We start from the raw sequence: 23,218 nt of genomic DNA, 5'->3' as shown, positions 1-23,218 counted from the left end.
TTTCTTACTTTTTCAAAACTATGATCTAAATGTATTGTTTATTAATTCTAGGTCATAACAGTTTGTTACGAAGTAAAGTCTATGCTTTTCGTTGCATACGCTTTTGAAACTTTTAAGCAGGTTTATTTGTCAATACCAGGTGTATAGATCTACTACGGTTTGAAATCAATCACAATCACAACGGGATATTTTCTTTATTGATCTCAAATTTAGTACTTTAATGATCTAAATATCGGGAAAGACGTGCAAGTGTCGTATGCTTTGAATGTTTTATTGTCCCGATAAAACTTTACCGATTAAACAGTTGTCAAACGGAGAGGAGAGTAATGGGATAGCATTTGGGGCCAAGGTAGACTTTGTGACTCGGAGAAAATTGTCTTTTCCATGGAGAAATGTTCTTGGAAATGAAATTGCCCCTAAAAGAAAAACTGTTTTGAAAACACTTCTTGGGGAAAACTGGCTTTCTTGCAACATCAATTGGATTTATGCCATTAATAGCAATTTGTTATTTTAAAAAATATGTGTACACTTGAGAAACGTTTGTTCAACTTTTACAAGTTCCTATTTGGTTGATGCTGATGATGCATCGAGGGACAACAGTTACGACTATCTTTATCAGGCTGATTAACGTTTTATCTGCAAGTTTGCATGGAAAGAAATGTGTGTGTGTGTGTGTGTGTGTGTGTGTGTGTGTGTGTGTGTGTTTAGATTTTCAACGTAATTGGAGTCATATTACTACGATGCCTGCAATGTGGCAGTTTATACTGATGTCTCGCACAGGACATCATGCCTCAGACATGTGGCATCATCACCCACCCAGTCACATTCTCCTGACACCAGGCCGACCAGTCCTAACACTAACCTCTTAATGCTGAGCGCCAAGCGAGGCAGCTGCTAGTACCATTGTGATTAGTGTTTGGTATGGCTCTGACGGGGTTCGAACCCGCCACCTCCCACATCAAAGGCGGACGCTCTAACCACTAAGTCCATCAGAGCGGTGTGTGGAAACAAGTGCTTTCCAATTCAAATAATTTTCCCCAGTTGATTACCTCTAATAGCTAAGGTACTCCTTAATTGTGGTGAATGCTAAACTCAAATTAAAACTCATAATCAGTAAAACAAGACTTGTAAAGCCTCACCCATGTGTACGTGAGCAGGCAAAAACTGTTTTCCAAAATCAGAGAGTAGCTATTCATATAGAAGTTTATTAATATCTGCAGCAAGGGGCTAATAAAAGTTCCACATATTAAGACTCCCGTCGCCTCCCCACCCTCCACCCCCGCCTCGATTCAGTTCCTATTCGTAAAAAAAGGCTGGGAAGACATTAAGCCAGCTAGATCATGATTTATCCTACTGAATGAGTCTATTTAAACCCTGCACATTTTGTCACAAGCCCATGAACGTTATATGTTCTTCATTAAAAAACTGAATATTCCCATCAGGAACAAATCAAAAGTTGTAAAGATACAGCATATGGGTTCGCCCTCCCCACACCCCGTCTTCCACACTCTTTGCACACGTCTTGTCCCGCACCCACCACATTCTCCTTGTTACACACTCTCCCGACACTCCTTGGCCCAAAGTATCCCCACGCTCTAGGCCCTATACCTTCCCCGACCCTTTCTAATACACACTCCAGTTAGAGATTACTTTACTTAAGAAAAGGATTGATGAAAAATCCAATAAAAAGAACATTTCAAAAAATATTGAAAATTAAGAAAATATTAACTCGCATTATTACACCCGTTATGTTTTATAAAGTTTGCCAAAAAGACATTTCTTGGAATTTATTACATATCCATTTAACCTTACATGGCTGATTTTATTACATATCCATTTAATCTTACGTGGCTGATTGTATTACATATCCATTTAATCGTACATGGCTGATTGTATTACATATCCATTTAATCGTACATGGCTGATTTTATTACATATCCATTTAATCGTACATGGCTGATTTTACTACATATCCATTTAATCTTACTTGGCTGATTTTATTACATATCCATTTAATCTTACATGGCTGATTTTATTACATATCCATTTAATCTTACATGGCTGATCAGGCATTTAATACATATGTTTAGTCCGTAATTCCGTATCACAGACCTAAAGTTTCCGTGTCGTCCACCCAGCTTGGAACTACTTTTACAAATTGAAATATTAAATAATAGACCACTCATAAAATGTCCAGAATGGATTGCTATTATTTTTTAATTATTCAAAAATGGTAATACAAGTTTATAATTGTAAGAGCAGCAGGGAGGGTGAACCCTACAAAGTTGGGAGGGTCCATTCGCGAAAATAAAGCTTCCTACGAAAAACGAAAATACAAGCGTCAATAACGTCGAACAGAAGCCTCTAACCGACAGAGACTCCTCTAATTGGGTTAGTTCATTTTTTACGCTGGTGTTTTCGTTTTATATGCGTGTTTGTTTACCCACCCGCCCACTCAATTTTTCTCGTCACCCTCCCTACTGCTGTCTCTTAACCGAAAATTTTATCAAGACCTACGCGATATCGCGACCGAGGATCATGTAAATTTATCGTAATAAATCTGTGTGGGGTAGCTTGAGCACGTGAGAAGTTCTTGAACTTAATCATATCCATGTCCCCACTACACCAAGTCTGATGAATATTTCGTAGAGTATGTGTATTAACTCCATTAGACACAACTAAAATATTGCAGTTATCTCTGATCACTTTAGGTATTCGTGTATATCGCTGAGTAACATATATAACATCGGTGTTTTTGTGTCTGCGTCGGGAAAATATCCTACCTGGATTTGATTGTTTGTCCATCATTACACCACCGTATACTACGAGATTATTAATAAATCCACCGAGGTCATCTACAGATGGGGCTTCATCAATATCGGGACCGCTCCGGTCTCCTAGTGGTTACAGCGTCCGCCCCGGATGCGGGAGGTCGTGGGTTCAAACCCCGGTCGAGTCATTCCAAAGACTTCTAAAAATGGTACTAACAGCTGCCTCGTTTAGCGCTCAGCATTAAGAGGCTAGTGTTAGGACTGGTCGGCCTGGTGTCAGGATAATGTGAATGGGTGGGACATCATGCTACATGTCTGCGACATGATGCTCGACATCACTTTAAACTGCCACACTGCAGACATGGTAGCCATATGACTGGCCAATTGTTAAAGCTACGTTAAAAATCTAAATCACACACACGTTATCATCGTCATCAATATCGGTGATAAAATCAATAATATCATTGCCGGTCTCGTCCAATAATTTTGCATTTTTATTAAAATATTTAAACACATTGTAGCATCACTGATCATCTACGGATGGTACCACTAAATATAACTTATCCCACCTGAGCCATCTCATTACCAGATTAAGTAATAATTGCGTCTTACCAGACCCAGATGGACCTATGATAATTGCTCTGATAGAATTTGGTAGCGCTGGGTGGTGTTTGACTGGTTCTTGCTTTCGTGTCGCTGAAAAATCAATGATATCCATGTTGTAGAAATATAATAAATAATATAGATTTATATTGTTTTCGATGCAGAGCACCCACCCCCACAAGTGGATTAACACCAGTAATAACAAACAATAAAAAGCTCGCACTTACAGGCAAGTGTGTGAAATGTGGTACAAAAATACAAATTTATCTCTAATAAGACAGGTGGTGATATCGCTGCTTCATAAGTAAAATTACCAGGAGCTCCATAGGCTAAGTATCCATGAGAAAAACATCTTCCTGGATATAAGTATTGTTGTCCTGGAACTCAAATTGATATCTGACATGACGAGCGAGATCAACCAAGACCTGGAGAGTATCTAATAAATGCGATTGATCAAGCATGTCACGTTGATGGTGTAGCGTATAAAAATAAAGATTTACAACAACGACATATTGCAGATTTCATGTTGATTCACTCGTTAAATTCCATAAAAAATAAATCTCTCAGAGAAAAACTTGCTAGCTTTCTAGTAAGATCTGCGATGAAAGGTAAACTAGTACTAGGGGCCGGTAATTAATCAACCTATTATTATTATTATTATTATTATTATAATGGAATCGATTTATTATAGCCTAAGAGGGTATATGAGGGGCAGAGCAGCGATTAGTAAACTTGCTGATACAGCAAATGTCACACATTTTGTTGCTGAAAATTGATGCAGCAAATGTCATACATTTTGTTGCTGAAAATTAGGTAGCACGACAGGAATAATGGCAAATTTATCTACCACCACCTAAACAATTCAGTACGGACATTTTTATGTCAGCACTCCCAATGAAGTTCATCAAGCAGATATTTTGTTTTACCACACGATACCGTTAAAACTGTAGACGTCAATCACGCACATACAAATACGTGTTGACAGTTGTTGACGTTGCAAGTACTTATAAAGAAACAGAACTATTGTCAACAAAAACAGTAACTGAAGCCGCATCTGCTTTTGAACGAATTTATCAACGTGGCGGTCTAAGTTATCCACAGTTGCTACAGGTTGATCCTGGCAAAGAATTTCGTGGTCCAGTACTATCGATGATGAAACAACATAACGTCAAAATCAGACGAAGACAAACTGCAATTCATCGCAATCAGGCAATTGTTGAACGATTTAATCGAACACTTGCTAAGCGGTTATTTGTATATCAGTATGCGCAGGAAATATCATTTAACAAAATTTAAAAAGACCAGAGATCTCGTGAAATGGTTACAAAACAACAAAGTGTGATGATTGCGTTAAATAATGAAATTACTCGTGCAATTGCTTTTAAACCCATTAATGCGATCACAAAAAAATATACCAATACAACGACATGACTCCTTTTCAAAACAACCAGTACTAGGTAATGTGACTGTAAGATATTTACATGAACCTAGTGAACCTAAAGGTGGAATACAAAATCAGCTGATCCTATTTGGAGTGGAACCACACATAAAATTTCTAGTGTGGTAAGATCTACTGGTAGACCAGCAATCTACAGACTAGATTCAACTGCCCCTCAACGTGGATTTGTACGTGAACAATTACGAGTAATTCCTGAAGACATACAATTACCACCGCCTTCACTTTGTGAACTGGGGCCTCGACGTCGATTAGATTCAAGACAGATCAGAATCAAATTTTCGCGAGTGTGACCACGACTATTATTAGTTATATCTACGGTAAACTGTCTTGGATTATTATTTTAATATTGCCACAATATTACTGTGTTACAGCTCGCACAATGATTATTATGTCGTTATTTTAGTGTCATGATAAATTAAGCATCGAGATCAAAGTCGTGTTTATTTTTTCATAATGTTTATAACTAGCTAATTTTTTTCTTACAACATCATCGGTGATTTTCTGACTTTCATTATTTTTTCTGTGAAGTTTATGATAATCATCGGCAGCTGAGATATTCTTCTGACTCTAGACACTACGAAATAAACTAAATCTGACCATTCAATACGATCATCAACAATTCGAATATTAGTATCCGAAACAGTTAATCCTTGTGACGAATGAATCGTTATAGCATACCCTAGCGTCCATGGCGTTTTATCCATTGTTAAAACGCTCTAAACAACACTCACGGCACTTAAAACAATATTATTTAACACAAGATTTTGTTTAATACCACAACCTGGAATTTCAACGTCGATATTTTACCGTCAAGTATCTACTAGGCGAAAATCCATTGGTACTGGTAGATTTGAAAACTTTACTTTATGTAACAGAAATAATTGTTGTTGAAGTGTATCACGAGATATCTTTCTACTTGCAACTATCAAATAATCTGGTCTCCACATATTCCTTACATCATTTATAGGGAGTTCTGAAATTATCTCACGCGTTATTTCACACTGAACTTGATCTGGTTGTAGTCTGATTAATTTCTTAAGCTCTCTTAATTCTGGATCAAGCGCTCTATGATCATCAGTTATCTACTCATAATAATCTACGACTTTCTCAGCCATTCCTTTGCAGATAATGAAACAAAAGGTGGCGGTTGACCATGTACTCTACAAATGATACAAGCAGTGCTTTTAGTAAGTAACCAATCAAGAAATATTTTTAATGTCTCCAGCGACACTGTTCATATTTCATCCCAGATAATAATCTTTGGAATATATTTTTCACCTGTTTGTTCAGGAGTCCAGGTATCTCCCTTCCATCGGAAGAAGCTGTGATACGTGTGAGATTTATGTTCTCGTTCGTTCATTTATCTGGCGAGTCTATGTGTGGATGTCAAAACAACCATTTCTGAACAACTGTTCAGGAATAATTCAATCGCACGTTTTGTTTTACCAAAACCTCTAGGTCCATTGAGATAAACAGTCTTATGTCTGGTCACATGATCATATACCGATGATGCTGATGACAATTCGAATATTTGATTGTTTTTATAATAAACATCATTGATTTCAACGTCGGCAGATTCAGAATAACTATCTTTCCTCGCTTTATTCACCATTCGTCCCATGATGTATCAGCGCCGATATGTAGTTGTTTTAGCAATCCTGCATTTTTTTATTGATATAAAATGAATCTGTGACGACTCTAACTGCGGTATCAGGAAATCTGTTTATCATCGATAATAAATTTATCGAAACGTTCGCGAGCACTGAAGATCTTAAATGAATAAACTGCGGTGACTCACTATCAGTGTAACTCACAATTGTACCTAATTTAGTTCCGTCCGATAAGTTAACATTACTTCGACTTATAAATGTGTTTCTCTCCCTTGTATCAGCAATTATAAAATCGAGTTCACCGTCATCTGTATTTGATCTTGTATGATGTCGTTTATGATCATATGAGCCTCCTTGCGTGAATTTACCAATTATTTTTCTGCCAAGATTTTTTACGGTTTTTATTCTCAAAATCAGTTTTATCAGGATTTTCATCAAGAAAATATTTCTTTTGTTGTGGTAACCAAACTTGTTTTTGTGGACGATATGATATTATTGCGTTACTTACAACCAACGATATCAATATTTCTACATCAAGCAAATATCGTAATAAAACTAGTGGAGCCCAGCCGCGTTCGCTAAATTGTTTTCCAAACCAAACAGCGACAATTAGATGATGGTTCCTCGGTTCAAACTCAAATGACTCAATACAAGTGAATCCAATCCGTTCAGAATCTGGAAAGGGTCCGTTTATCGCAACTGTGGTCATCTCGTGTGTTGGATGTCCGAACCTCTTTATGCAGAACACGCTCCCATTCCAAGAAAACGTCTGGGATAACATACAACCATATCAACCGAGATAACATCCTTATAATCGTATTTAGTATTCCACAATCCGCCGTGTCCGTATTCTACACAACTGCATTGGATATCTGCAAGAAATTCCAACCGTGTTTGTTTCCATGAATTTTCTTTCTGAGCAAAATGACAGCAACTGACGGAATGGTAAAAGAATTACTCAGTAACTGTTCAACCCTGACATCGTCATTGGTATATTTCAACGCAAGACTTTTCATTTCTTCGTGGAGAGATTCTGTACGATAAATATCTTCATTAGGTCGTACAAATTGATCATAGATTCCATCATCGGAACTTTGAAACAGCACCACGGATACATGATCGCTTTTACTGCTCTTTCTGATAAAATCGAACATATCACCGTCATAGTATTTAACAGTTTGATTTTGTGGAAATATTGTTATATCCCAAGTCCAATCTTTATCGAAGCCCCATTTTTTATATTTCGATTCGTACAAAATCTCTCTGGTTAATGTCTTCGCCATTATTGGAAATCTTATTTGTTTTCCAATTCAGCAACATCTTTGATAGACGCTCCGGTATCTTTAACTGTTTCTTCCCACTCACTTACATTTTACGTCGTAAATCCGTTAAGCTGTTTCAACGTATCGTGTTTGTGAAATGTTCTGTAACTCGTTCAGCAACACAATTTAGCCTTGACAGTTTGATCGGTTTGCGATCATATATGCTAGGTTTATCATGCAGCGCATATATCGCATAAACAACTACCGTCACATGATACGCTTGTTCATAATATGGTTTGTCAATGCTCACCAGAAAAAAGTACACCTTCCCACCATGTCACCACGTAGTGGGTGCTCTTTTGCACTACCCTGGGTTGATTGTGGGGAGGGTGTTCATAAATATGTTGAACATAGAGAAGACCCCCGTTTGAATGTGTTGTTCCGTCCATAGAATTAAGTAAGTTAAGATTCTATGTTTTGCATTCCATAGAATTAAGTTAGTTAAGATTGCATGTTGTGCTGTCCATAGAATTAAGATTTTATATACCGTATATATGTATCCTTTGTACCTGATATAATGTCGTTTGGCCATCTAGGGATTCACATGGGAGCTGTGCCCTCCTTAGAGCTAGGATTGTATGTAATGCTCTAAATAGCTTGATACAATATAATGCTGTAATTATTCTACTATAGTTAAGATTGTATATAATGCTGCAAATATGCTACAGTAGTTAATATTGTATGTTGTGCCGTCCTTAGAACTAAAATTATAAATACTGTAAATATATGTTGTGTAAATATTTCGTATCATCCTTTGGACCTGCTAGAATATCCTTTGGTAATCTAGGGGTTCATATAGGAGTTGTGCCATCCTTAGAGCTAAGATTTTATATAATGCTGTAAATAGCCTGATATGATAGAATGCTGTAAATATGCTACTATAGTTAAGATTATGTGTTGTGTAAATAATTTTTAAAATATATTTTAAACAAATATTTATTATATAATGAATTTCAAAACTGTTAATGCTGTTCTTTCATCAATTCAAAAATTACAACATGACGGTATAACAATTTCTGATCAACTTATTCCTGAAAACAATTTGTGATTTTGAATCATTACAACAACGAAAATTTGAAGATAGATATACATTGCCAGCAGAGTACCGATTCATTAGGCTGATTCAGCAGTCTATGTTATGATCCTTGGCGACAGGCAAAGGTACACAAGTTGAATAATTTGATTCACTCGCACACGCGATTAAGAAAATTAGATCAGAATTGTCTCACGAATACGAAACAAAAAAAGATTGTGAATACGCGCATAAGGCAGTTGAGAAAGATTATGTCCGATCATGAAACGATCCATTGTAAAAATGAAAGTGACAATATCACTAGTGATTGTGAAAGTGAAAGTACTGTCACCAGTGACTCTGGTAACAGCTACACAAAGTGAAAGTATGAAACTGGTGACGAAGCCATTGGGAATAATTCATTTCAACCTTGACTTTGTCAAGAAAAATTATTTTTTCACTTTGATAAGAATATTTATTCAGATTAAAATATTTTTTATTTTTATTCTGATAATAATGTTTATTCTGATTCAGATTTATTAAGATTTTAATATTTATTATGATTCAGAAATATTTTTTGTTAGTGAAATTATTATTATATAATTTCTGTTTTCAGTAGGATTTTCGTTATTTTGAGCACTATTTACCCCAGTAAATTATGAAAACAGTCATATAATTATTATTTTGAGTATTATTTACCCATAAAATTATGAAATGTGGCCGATGATCACAATTTTGAGTACCATTTACCCCAGTAAATTATAAAATGTGGTCGATAATCAGTAAAGATTTTTATTTTTATTCTGATAATATATTTTTATTCCGATAATAATATTAATATTTGATTTTATTCTGATTATAATATTTTTTAAAATTCTGATAATAATATTTATTCTGTTTATAATATTTATTTTTATTCTGATAATAATATTTATTTTAATCAGAATCAGGTTATTTTTAAGCTGATCAAATTTAATGCAAGAATGTGCATAATTCAGAATCTAATCTCTATCACACACAATCGTTATAATGTTGTCGCTGTAGCTCATTTAATTGTTCCTGTGCTAACAAAATATCTCATCACCGTATTCATCACTACTTATATTAACACTGAATTTTTTTGCCTTGACTTTATCAAGGGGGGCAGTGTCAGTGTTGTTCTGAAGGCACTTTCAAGTATCTTTTTCTTGTATTCCAAAAACCTCAAGTGTTGATACATATATAATACCCGTTCATTAAACAAAAGAATAATTGTTTGTGGGAACTTCGACTCATAAACCGATTTGTTTATATACTTTCCTTGGCTCTTTAACGAGTGTGAAGATCTATGATCTTATGTACAGATTTATATTTAAAACTTCATTTCTTAAATCAAGTACGTGTCTGGTCTGGTCAGTAAGTTTGATATGTATCCGTGATAAGAGAGGATTATGACATCGCAGATATAGCGTATTATAGGGTTCTAATACAATCAAAAATCCAAGGGGTGCTTGAGGCGTAAATATATCCCTGTTGAGTCTGACTAGATCTTTCAACATCTACTTGTTAGCTGCCATCGATAGCATCACATACAAGATTGACTGCGAGTGTTGATGTGATTGCGACAACACCTGTTGATATGTGACGGCCTCCACCGTATGGATTATTGTTGTATCTGAGAATACCTGCCGGTGGATGTATTTTACTCCATGCGGCGACGATTTTGGGATAGTTTTCATCGATGATATCATCGACGGTTTTCTTTAGTTCATTATAGTTAAATTATAGTAAAGTGAAATCAGACAAATCTGCCGTGGTAATTTTATAATGCGCGAGAAATAACTTTTTAACCTCATCATTTATAAGAACACATTATATAAGAATTTTGTTGGCCCTGTAAATGTCAAGTGCAGTTTGATTTAAATGTTGTATCGTTTCGATGATTTTCTTACTCAGATTGTCATTGGGATATTCTTGTACGTAGCTCTGGAATAACTGGTGTAGATTCGAAGCTGCATTCGCGTGTTCTTTTCTGATAAAACCAGATACAGAGTTAATGAATGCTTCATCCTTATACAACTCTGGTAATCTCTGTTTGATATAAGAATTTTCATTGTCCGGTTGCACTCTGTTGATGTATGATTTTCCAGCAGTGTTGTAATCGGATTTCTGAGACTGTGGCAATCGTTGATGAACAAGTGGTACTTCTGGCCATCTTAACACACTTCAGATCGATGACTGATATACATCAGCGGCATAATCTACCGAGTTTATTTCTATCGCGGGCTGATAATGTTGGTTGATGAACCGTGATAGCGTTTTTGGATTATTTTCCTGTCATAGATTTGGTTCTGCGCTGGATTTAATCGTTGCTTTGTTCGATCTGGTAATTGCCCGTAGAAATACTCACAACATTCCAGTCTGGTGTTGCATCTGTTTTATGTTTGTGCGAAGATACCAGAGAATTATTTGCTTGCAACCAACCAAATGATTTTGATCTATAATTTGAACAACTATGATACACTCGTAATTGTGCTAGTTCTATTTCTTTCGCTGAAATTGCAGTCGGAAATTTATGGCTAAATTCAGGATTGGTTGAGCTTGCTTATATCATGGTGGTTTTTGACGGAGTTTTATTAGCGACGATCTGCTGCAGTAATTCTTGCGATGACAACATTATTATTAATTGTTAATCTTTGATTCTAAATCATTCGTAGATTCTGACACGGTCAGAGCCCCGTGGTAAATCTTTTATCTGTGAACTCTTGATCTGGTATTATTCCATCGTTAAGACTTGATTATGTCAACGAAGAAATTTGGAGTATGCGCTTGTTGCCGTGTGTAACTTTATTGTATACTCGTCTAATTTATCAACCGCGCACGTGGATATCTTTTTTACGATGATATTAAGAATTCCAGCCATTCCTGTTGCAACTGAAACACCATTTCTTATCACTGGTGCTATCGCGTATGACGCTGACAATGCGCCGATGACCATTACTGTTGCAGCGATGATGGCAGATGCAGACGGGGCCTCGAGTGGCCGAGTGGTCTAAAGCGCTCTCCGTTACGGATCACTGCCATCTCACCTCTGCCTGCGTGGGTTCGAGTCTCGGATTCGGCTAATGTGGGTATGTGAGAAAGCTTGCCAGCAGCTTCTCGTGGGTCGGTGGTTCTTTCCGGCGTTTTCCTGGGTTCTTCCTCCACCATTAATACTGGCCGCCGTATATAGCCTATCGTGTGCTGAAAAATGGCGTTAAACCCTACAATAACAACAACAACAGATGCAGACTATACAATTTTATCAGTACCAGCAACACGTCGCGGAACAAAAATAAATTTGTTTTACTGTATACTCATCCATGATACTTTTCAGTTGGGTGTTCCATGAACACATTTGCTAGCATCTGAAATGCTGAACGTCAATTGGGGAGTGCATTATATTTTAAGTAGGTGGTAGTTTAGCGACTAATTCATGACACCATAAGTAAATCAAGCAGAGTTTTTTTCTTTGGGTTCCACCACGAATGGTCCTTCGTCGTTTTGATCCAGCATCACTAACTTATCATGCAAATTCGTTAACTGGATAATGTCGTGGATTTGTAGTAGATATTGTAAATTTTTTAACGCCAAGTACTGAGAACCTATATATACTGGTAACCTCAGCGGTATGCTTGATGGATTTATTGAGTGATGTCCATAATGCTGATCCAGACGCTACTGTATATACTACACTGTCGGTAATTTTTTATGTCAGAGAGTTTAATGTCGATGACTGATGGATTTCCAAAGAATTCATGAATCGTTCTATTTGCATTTCTACGAAAATTTGTAAACAAGGTTACATGATTACAATATACAGATCTAAATGTGGCCATTCCATCATTGATTATCTTAACCAGTTCATCATCGGAATGTTGTTATCATAAACGTATTTCTTCGTTGCAGCGTCATTGCTTGATTCTGGTTCTACAAGACCAGCAATTTTATTATTAGTCATGTTGAGATAACCAGTCACTGTATCACCGGCGGTTAGTAAACGATCATAGATCTCAATTCTGATCATGTTGTTGATGTATACGTATCTTTTTGCTACCACATCATCGCCTGATTTTGGTTCTCTCAATTAATAATTGTAGCTTTATTCATATTGAGATCGCCATATGTAAAATCTCCAATTCTTCTGATAAGTCCAGTAATCTCTCCCAGCAGTGTTAAAATCGATTACCCCGAGTTTTTTAATTTTACCGTTTTAAGCAAACACCACTATGTTATCTTCGGTCGCATCTGGAACCCGTAAAATATCTGTCAACGGGATATTGCTCGTCTTTAGTCGTCCTTGTTTATCCTGAAAAACAACAACTTCATTTTGGTCCACATTTGCGAGACTCAAAATATTAGCGAGTTCATCCATGACCTCGTCAAGGGTTGCATATTTAAAAAAGTCACATTGAGGTTTGAGACCCCGAGAAGATCTTCCGTAAATATCAACCATTATAATATATGATCTGTTTAAAACGACGGTGGACGGCTATACCGTCTACTTGTGTACTCGTGCACGACTTTATGAGATGGTGTTGTTGATGAAGACACAGCGTCGATTGCAGCGAGTACTTCACGGGCAATTTAACTTTGTTGGTTAGACGATTGGTTTAAATAACTGTTCTACACCTTCTGTAAATTCCACACGAGGCTCCTGACGAGCTTGTAATTTTTGTCTGACAGAATCACGAAGTGGAAGATATTTCCTGTCTCTGGTCGCTCTCGAGCTAATCTAGCTGTGTTTAAGATTCCATTATTGATATAATGATTTAATTACACCACACACTACAGGAGCAGAGACGGTGACGACAAAAACTGAGTGGGCGGGTGGGTAAACAAACACGCATAAAAAACGAAAACACAAGCGTAAAAAATGAACTAACCGAATTAGAGAAGTATCGGTCAGTTAGAGGCTTCGGTTTGACGTTAATGACACTTATATCTTCGTTTTTCAAAAAAGTTTTATTTTTGCGAATGGACCCTCCTAAATTTTTAGGGTACACCCTAAGAAATACAGTCATATTTGGTGAAAATGACCGCTTTTGCCAATGGGTATAATGGGAGAGTACCGTAAATAGCAACGGGCCGAGAAATTGGAGTTAATTGAAAAGGACAATAATATGAGAGAGAGAGAGAGAGAGAGAGAAGGCTACTTTTCCGCTAAAGCGCTCGCCGTTACGAATCACTGCCATCTCACCTCTGTCTGCGCAGGTTCGAGTCTAGGATTCGGCCAATGTGGGTATGTGAGAAAGCTTTCCCGGTTTCTTCCTTCTTCCTCCACCATTAATACTGGCCGCCATGCATAGCCTATCGTGTGCTGAAAAATGGCGTTAAACCCAACAACAACAACAACATTTAAAAGTACCCACATTCTGAGAAAAACTTCACTCCATGTTTGATTCCCAAGCGACAATCCACAATGTAAATCATCTAAAATTAAGGAGTAGCTTAAATGCATTTAGCTTCAGACTGTCAAAAATATAGTCAGCGGAATTATATTTTTTATGGAGAAGTTTAATTGGAGGGACATAACAAAATTTCTTTTAATTTTGTTTAGAAAATCTAAAGTCAAAATAGACAAACATGTGCAACAAAAGTAGACTTGCCACAGAAAGCAGCAGTTGGTTTTATTGTAACGCAAATTTAGAATAATTACATCTTGTAACACGTGTTGAGATTGTTTCATTACTGGGTCCCATAGAACCAACTATATGTTTTAAATTCTTGCGACTGTTTGAAGTAGAAAACAAAGAGCAGAAAACAGAGCAAAACTGCAATACTGTTTTGAATTTACTAGTAATCTATATCCAAATGAATATTAAAAAATCCAGTCCGCATGTTAGAAAGAGACCGAATCTTCGATTCCTTAAACAGTTATGCCTTAAACCATATGCCTAAAGGATCACTTTAAGTTCAATACATCAACAATTTCTTGTATTGAATAAAAACGTTAACATAGTTAGTAAATACATGAACTTTCTGTATAAAATTGAATGTATTTAATAACTGTTTGTAAAATTTCTCCCTGAAATTCGTTTGGAAGTAGAATATCTATTCAGTAAGTAGAGTGTAAGGAAAAAGTACCCTTACTGGTCTAAATTCTATGTTCCATTTGAGAAGTAAGGAACAAAAGTGATTGAAGATTAAAGCCATTCAAATGTCCCCTACAACGCTTGTAAAACATTCAAAGCTAATCAACATATTTGCAATGTAGACATACTGAGGACACAACTCAACAGTAGATATTTAGCCCTAGCACCAGATACAAGCATGGGGATGGCTTCTACAATATCTTCCATAAAACGACAAATGCCTAATTCATTCTTTCTAAAGTATAGATTACACAATTTTAAAAGAATGTGTGAATAAAAAGCGGATTGTAATAAATACAAAACCACATAAGTGTTTTGTTCCGAGTCGTTGGAAAGAACGCGTTTGATACGGCGTGCGAATATAGTCTAGGCCTGACGGTCTCGACATACCTCCGCCGTATCAAACTCGTTTTGTTTTCTTCTCGCTCGGAACAAAAGACGGTGTAGTTTTGTCTATTTCCAGCTGTTAATGTGCTTTATATCGACAAATAATATTTGTACGCGTAGAAATAAAACGATACGTATCCAAAACGAATAGCTATAAATCGATTTGGATACAAAATCATTTACTAATTATGACAAAATAAATCAACTTTTCAGTGGTTGAGTAATATAAGTTCAGTCCGCCTTGAAATATCATTAGCATTCATAAACCTTTTGGACCCGTCCGTTTCAAACCCTTAACATTTTATATTATAACGCACTTATTCTTCAATTATTCGATGATAATTTACATAGGACATATTTACTTACTAACGTTTAAAGAAACATAAACAGCAGAAAATTGTTTTAATTCCTGCACGTTAATTTGGAGTGAAAATTGCTAGATAACATTTGACATCTCCATAAATTGTCGGAACAATTTAAAAACTATATCAAAATTAGATGGTAGAAACTTAGGGGAAAACACAACTATATTTCTGATCAAACTTTGTTTCAGGGTACAGAAAATTGCTCCGTAAAGACATGGCGTGTTTCAAGGTACAGGAAATGGCTTCTTACAGCTGATGACACCCAGGTGACTCAAACGCATAAAACCGGACGATAAACAGTGTGGATCATTAGATTTACATAAACGTATCATGTGGTCCAGGAATCAGAATCAAGGCAAAAATACTAGTTTTATTTTCCTTTAATTTCGTGGAACATTCTTCGTGCGCTACGATGTATAATCTGGATTGCCATCTTTTTCTAAACTGATGACTTAGAATTTGAAAATGCTGATCAGAAGGAAGTACTTTGTAATAAGCATTGTCCTAGTTGCAGTAATGATGGTATATTTGTGGCTTGGTTATACGTTATTCGACGAGCCAACCGACCTTATGCACGAGCATTCAGACAACAAATATAACTTTTTCACTGAGTGTCCTGAACTTTTGCCACCGCAAAACTTCCGAGACGAACAAAAATGGCTTCCCGTAGAAAACGAAAACATAATGTTTGTTTTCTCGGCCTATTACGACGAGATTGACGGGAAACCATACGTTCGTTTAATCGGCCTCGGACAAGATGGATTTCAAATCTTCTGCCATTTATGGTTTAGAACAACACGTTCAAAACGTATTTTTCTCAAGATAAAGAAGGGCAGATCAACTCTAACAGCAGATGGATCTTCTAAAAGGTAAAATGAGTCAATACTAATTTATTTTTGTATTGTAACTATACTTTTCGTACAAATTTCTCTCGAAGTATTCCAACAGATCGATAATTAATTCACATAATCGTTATAACTATCCTTAAATTCACTGACAAACCATACTTTGTTTTGATTTGGTCCTGTAATCGGTAAAATAAACACTGCCGACCTTTTTTAATATGACTTCCCAAAATTACGCTTTTCTGAAACCATTTAAGATATCCTTAAACTCCCTGACGTCGATATATATACCAATAGGATCATGACCAGAAATATCTGCTATGTAATTGTCAAAATTCGCCTAGTTATTTTCAGAATCTTGAAGAAATGCAGCAGACTGTTATGGATCCCATTTACACCTAACTTTATATCAGGGTTCACGCAGTGAGAACTAACGCGCTACATCTTAAAATAAAGTAATGTTCAATGATCAATGTGTATTGTAATACTGTAAAGATGAACGTCGCAAGATAATATAGCAATGCTATAAAAAAAAAATGTACAGTCTATAACACGATGTATGCGGACCAATGGCGCTAAACCCACAATAAACAACAACATCTTTGCATATCAGAAGAAAGGTGCGTTGCCAACAATTTATATGTTGTTGATGGTGGCCCTATAATAGAAGGAAAATAAAGATATCTTTATCAAGATCACAAGCAGTTACGACTATACGGTCTTGAACTAGGTAACAGAATAAAACAGCCCGCTCCGGTGGCCAAGTAGTTAGAGTGTACACCTCGGCTGCGGAAGGTCATAGGTTCAAACCCCGGCCGTATCTTATGAAAGACTAAAAATGGTACTAACAGCTGCCTCGCTTGGCGCTCAGCATTAAGAGGTTAGAGATAGGACTGGTCTGCTAAGTGTCAGGATAATGTGACTGGATGGGACATCATGCTACATAACTGCAGCATGGTGCCTCCAGTGCTTGACATTGCTAAAAGCTGCCACTCTGCAGACATCGTAGCGATATGACTGATTTTTTTTTTTAAAGCTACGTTAACAATCCAAATCATACACAGAAAGAAGCAAAACCAGTACATTTTGTAAAACTTCACAAATAATTTAAATTTTCTAACTTGTAACATGAGAATTTAAGAACAACTTACAGTATTGAATTAAATTAGAGTGGTCCGAATGAATTTTAAGCCTTGAATGTACAGATGTGCCAATAGCCTTGAATAAGCTGAAGTGCCACCAGTCTTGATGTATACAAACAGTTGTGCGAGCAGTTTGTAATTCCGATAAATAATTCAAAGAAAACGATTCCTCTCATATTAAATCTAAACACAACATTACATATTTCTGCAGACTGAGTAGTAATTAAATAGGGATTGGAAGAATTGTTCACTTCTCCCCTAACGTACATTTCCACAACTCTGTTATGACTCAGTCACAATTCACCCCCACGTGAGATATTTCACGATTCACCCCCTCGTGACATATATGTCGCAATACTGAATCACACCAACGCGAAAAATATCCCTATCCGTGCACATGTTTATTGTCAAGGCTGTAAACAACCTATTTATAGCATCACTGTCCCAAAATAGAATTTATGATCATGTATAAATATTAGCTATGTAATATGTTGTTTTTAATCATTACATTTTACAAGCATGAAATACAAAATATAGATATACATAACAAAGTAACTTTTATCTATTTTTCACCAGGCGTAAATATATCCTTTTGAACAGATATTGTTGATATTATTTTTAAATTTTTAAGGGATGCCACTCTCCATGGTTGTTTTTCTCTTTTGAGGCTTGTTCGTGGAATTTTAGCACCACATATAAAAAAATTGCCACGATGATACAACTATCTGCGTTATTAGAAGTCAATATAAGCAAACGTCCAATATGAAACGAGTGACTGCATGACAGTTTTGTCTGTTTCATCTGATTTTTCACGCTCTTTAAAATTAAAATGAGCAGGAAACAAATAGTACAGAATACTTTTTAAGATGGCATGAACATAATGAAAGGGTTGACAAATTTAAGGCTTTGCAAGGATTTGGATTTGGAATCCAGAAAGATGACGAAATTATTATTTTAACAATATTTTGTTAAAAGTATTATTATTGGATTTTAACGCGAATTTAAGGCCTTTGATGGTTTTCTTGCCCAAGTCCCGAGAGTATAGTAAAGCTTTTTTTTCACACCTAAAAGTATTGAATTCGGCTTTTAGCATCAAATTTTTATAAATTCTCTCCATGATTAATCTTCACTTTGTATTCAACTCTTCAGTTATTTTTCATCCTTTGTTTCCATTCATCAATCCGTCCGTCCGTCTTTCCGCTCATTCATCCATCCATCCATACATCCACCCACTCATCCACTCACCCACCAACCCACATACCAATCCATCCATCCATCCATTCATCCATCCATCCATCCGTCTGTATGTCTGTCTGTCTACTGTCTATGTACCAACAGTTCCGTCATTTATTTCAATATTCTATATTATGTGGAGTAAAACGTAATGAATCACATATAGATGTTGAGATAACGGTGCGTATTTTTTCTCTTTATTTCAGATATCAAGAGGTTTATTTCTTGTGTCCATTGCCAAACGATGTTATACCATATGCCGTATCCATAGTGACAACTAAATGTCAGGAACCTTTAAACAGTCTTCCAATACAGCCCTGGACGCAAAAGATCAAAAGAAATTTTACTGTTTGTGTTTCTCCTCTTAATATGAATTATAGTAGGGCTTATGAAATAGTTGAGTGGCTAGAGCTCAATAGAATTCTTGGTGCGGACTACTTTCTCATCTACAATTATTCTTCCGCATTCAACATTCGAAAAGTGATGAAACTGTATTCAGATCGAGCCTTAGTAGAGGTAGTACAATGGCCACTTCCCATGCACGTGGATACATGGCCACCTTCAGATACAACCCCTGAGGTCGCATATTTCGGTCAAACAGCAGCTCTCAACGATTGCCTTTATAGAAGTAGGCCTAACACCAAGTTCTTGATTAATGCTGATGTTGATGAATTTATAATTCCAAGAGGCAACCGAAGTTATAAATGGGTGGACATGTTAAAACAATTGCCAGAAGCAAGTGGATATATTATTCGCCACACATTTTTCCGAAAAGATTGGCCAGACTATCGTGGAGCCAATAATAAGTCATTGGTATCTGCAAGTTATGTTAATGACATTGACAGATATAGTCTGGTAACTTTAAAAAAACTTCAGAGAGAAAGCGTAATTCTGCCTGATGGACAGAGAAGTAAATACATAGTAAAGGCGAACGATGCCGTCACTATTAGGGTTCACGATATTTGGCAATATAAAAATGGACAAAATTCCCATGTTGTTGATCCCAGTGTTGGGTTACTCCATCATTACCGCAGCTGGTTTAAACCTCACGAGGGAACTAGGGTACTAGATACAAGGTTGCTTATGTACCAGGATGAACTTGTTCATCAGATCCGTTCCATGTGGTCGAAGTTAGAAAGTGTTCCACTCGACCTGCAGACAGTAGATAAACAGCTATAGATAACGTCCTTTTGGTAAAATACAGAGGGTATCATTAACTGGAATTATATAAACCGAACAATATTTCATACATCTGGCTGTTGTCCAAATCAACACGTTCGTTTTGACACTGCCTATCAGGTTACAGCATTTCCCCGAACATTTAACGTGTTGACAAATGCAGTTATAAGAAAGAAATTGGCTTTGGAAAGAACGCTTGTAGATGGACCACGGAAACAGAACCATAATTTAGACAAAAACACTAACCGAAACAAAAGACTTTGAAATGACTTCAATAATCCAAGGAATCTAATTATTACAGCTGGGTAATACGAAATATTTTGTACCGCGGTACTTCTGACCATTCAGCGATACATACCACGGTTTATCGTAACTGAGGGAGGAGCCTAACACAATTTTAAAGAAAACTATATTAAAGATGAATCCTCGAGCTCTAATCAAAGCTGATCACAGTCATTGCATAATTCTAAAATTGCACTATACACCATATTACCACATTTAATGAGTATTTGTTGAAAGTTCATTTGTCCATGGCAGTCATTAACCGGACTAAGTTTCGGTGCGGCAGGAAAAGCTATCGCAAGTATGTAAAATCTAGTTATATGTATATGAATGATGAGCAGGTAGTATTGTTCCAATGTCTAGAATGTTTGGATTGCAATGTATTGACCATTGGATGCAAACCCCGCTTACACCATAAAAGTTGGAGTGGTAGTACCACACGAAATCCAGACCGCAAATAAATTATAACACGCCATGACCATGTCATATCAATTGTAAACATTTTTATATCTAATATATCAATATGCTTTCAAGAATGATGTCTTAGAATGGCTCCAAGCATGTCAGAAACTAATCTACTGTCGCACAATCCTGTGATCACTCATGGATAGATTAGACACATTAATACGTGCACTGCAAATGAGATTGGTTTTTGCCGCATTATGTAAATTATATAGTCAACTTATACTGGGTATAAAGTTTCTGATCTAGAAAGTTAAAAGATACTGCGGGCAAATACTAAAGGAATTACAATGAATATATGTAAAGATATCAATACGAATTAGAGTAGAACGCTACCAGCTTATCATGCGAAAGATACATATCGGAAGACAGAAATGATAAAGGTCTGGCAAATTAACAAAAGAGACAATCGAAGTAATTACATCTAACGAAAGAAGATTTTTTTAATAGAAGTTGATACATCCGTGAAATGGGTAACGAAGTCATATTAATGAATGACACCTCCACATGCTGAATATAGTAAATCAAAAAAATGGCCATCTGATATGCACATATTGCCAAACACTGAACACTAGATTCGCAACATCACACACCTTCAAAACTCTGCAGAAACACGAATATTATTTGCAAATGCATTGCGTGTTTATTTTTGATTAGAGCTGATATCCTTGGCTAATGAATCAATACTGAGTGTTGTGACGATTATGTGCCAAATAATTATTTGTCTGCTTTTCACATACTGGTTTCATTCATTTAATTTCTTTTCCTCTAAATATTCCCTTATCACATAATGTTTCTCTTAAATCTGACTTCACTCGTTGGTCATCTACCCAGCTGTCAACACCGGTAATTAACTCTAACAGTTATATTCCAAAAAAACATTATAAACTCTAAAATCTAATGTGCATTAATTAATTGCGATACGACTATATTTAACACAATATTCATCAATTCTGCCAAAAAATTTATTAAATGTTATACGTACATTTTATTTTTGTCTTCACAAGTCAGAACACTGACTGTGAAAGATCTAAATGAAATGTATATTCATGTGAATAATTTTGTACGTCTATTGTGGCTTTCTAACGAGAGCATGCCCACCCCACCTCCACCCCCAGCCCACTCCTACAGCTCCGGCTCGTAAAGAATCATCTAATATAAATGGAAAGATTTCAACCGGATATTAATGTTCAGAAATTCCTGTCTTCGGACCACTTTTGAAACAGACCAAACTGGTCCACTCTAAATGTAATTGGTGTCGGGCTGAATCAAAGGCAAAAATGTTCAACCATTAATAGAAATCATACCAACCCCGGGCCCCGAGTGGCCGAGTGGTCTAAAGCTATCTCCGTTACGGATCACTGCCATCTCACCTCTGTCTGCGCCGGTTCGAGTCTCGTATTCAGCCAATGTGGGTATGTGAGAAAGCTTGCTAGTAGCTTCTCGTTGGTCGGTGGTTCTTTCCGGGGTTTTCCCGGGTTCTTCCTCCACCGTTAATACTGGTCGCCATATATAGCCTATCGTGTGCTGAAAAATGGCGTTATATATATATATATATATATATATATATATATATATATATATATATATATATATATATATATAATTATTAATTTGAAGTGAATCTCCCTATTCTTGGCAACGTAATTAGCATTAACTCATGATTGCAACAAAACAAAACGTTGTTAACTTGATCTTACAATTATAGTTTTGTATGAGGCATTTATTTTAACTAATATTCCGGAATAATATTTGCTCATTATGACCAGCTGTTTCATTATTTATTGATTTTGCCTTTGGATGGATAAGTTTTCACGAGCAAATTTAAACTGTTATTCTGTTATTCAGTCACATTATCGTCCTAGAATAATATTTGTTTTTATAGATTTTAACATCACTTTCATCATGACCATATCATGCCAAGGGAAATGGGAGCTAAGTGACTTTCCAAGAGGATACACAGATGCAGCCGACGTGGGCTGGCCTATGAGGGAATTGAGCCTGAAACCCTTGGATTATGAGTATGATGCTCTAACAAATGAGCTAACACGACTCCCTATACACTCTAACAACAGAGCTAAGACGAATCCCAACAAGTGTCTAACAACTGAGCTAACACGACTCCCGGCATAGAAAGGAATGAAATGTCTCGTAAGCAAATTGGTTGTAATGTTAAATGAAAACACAAATTTTCAAAAATATACGATACACTGGTGATAAAAAGTAAGTTATAACCGCAAATCAGCGTTTCCACTGACTAATTCTTTTATAATACCCGAACGTCGAGCTCTGATTAACCGTCCTTCATCATTTTGTTTAATTACTGCTATACAAATTGTTACTAAATTATATGGAACCAGCGAGTGTAATATTTTATTTATTGAATCACGATCGCTTAGATCATATGAGATTAAATCTAGCTGATATTTAATG

General features: G+C 36.3%; 1 protein-coding gene across 2 annotated transcripts in view; it reads left to right on the top strand.

Annotated features, from left to right (window-relative positions):
• LOC149783041 (uncharacterized) overlaps positions 1-21,520 on the top strand; it is a 107,675-nt gene extending 86,155 nt beyond the window's left edge. For both annotated transcript variants that reach the window (XM_089934636.1, XM_089934635.1), the window contains exons 2-3: positions 15,831-16,511; positions 19,069-21,520. In XM_089934636.1, coding sequence (XP_089790762.1) covers positions 16,108-16,511; positions 19,069-20,041 — 1,377 coding nt within the window. In that variant the 5' untranslated portion in view covers positions 15,831-16,107 and the 3' untranslated portion in view covers positions 20,042-21,520. The remainder of the gene's footprint in view (positions 1-15,830; positions 16,512-19,068) is intronic.
• Positions 21,521-23,218: the final 1,698 nt, after the last annotated feature.

The sequence above is a fragment of the Sinohyriopsis cumingii genome, chromosome 15 (genome assembly GCF_028554795.1).
Source record: "Sinohyriopsis cumingii isolate HCF-2022 chromosome 15, ASM2855479v2, whole genome shotgun sequence".
In the NCBI taxonomy this organism is placed as follows: Eukaryota; Metazoa; Mollusca; class Bivalvia; order Unionida; family Unionidae; genus Sinohyriopsis; species Sinohyriopsis cumingii.
The sequence above is the reverse complement of the archived record's forward strand: the minus strand, read 5'-3'. Positions and strand labels throughout refer to the sequence as shown.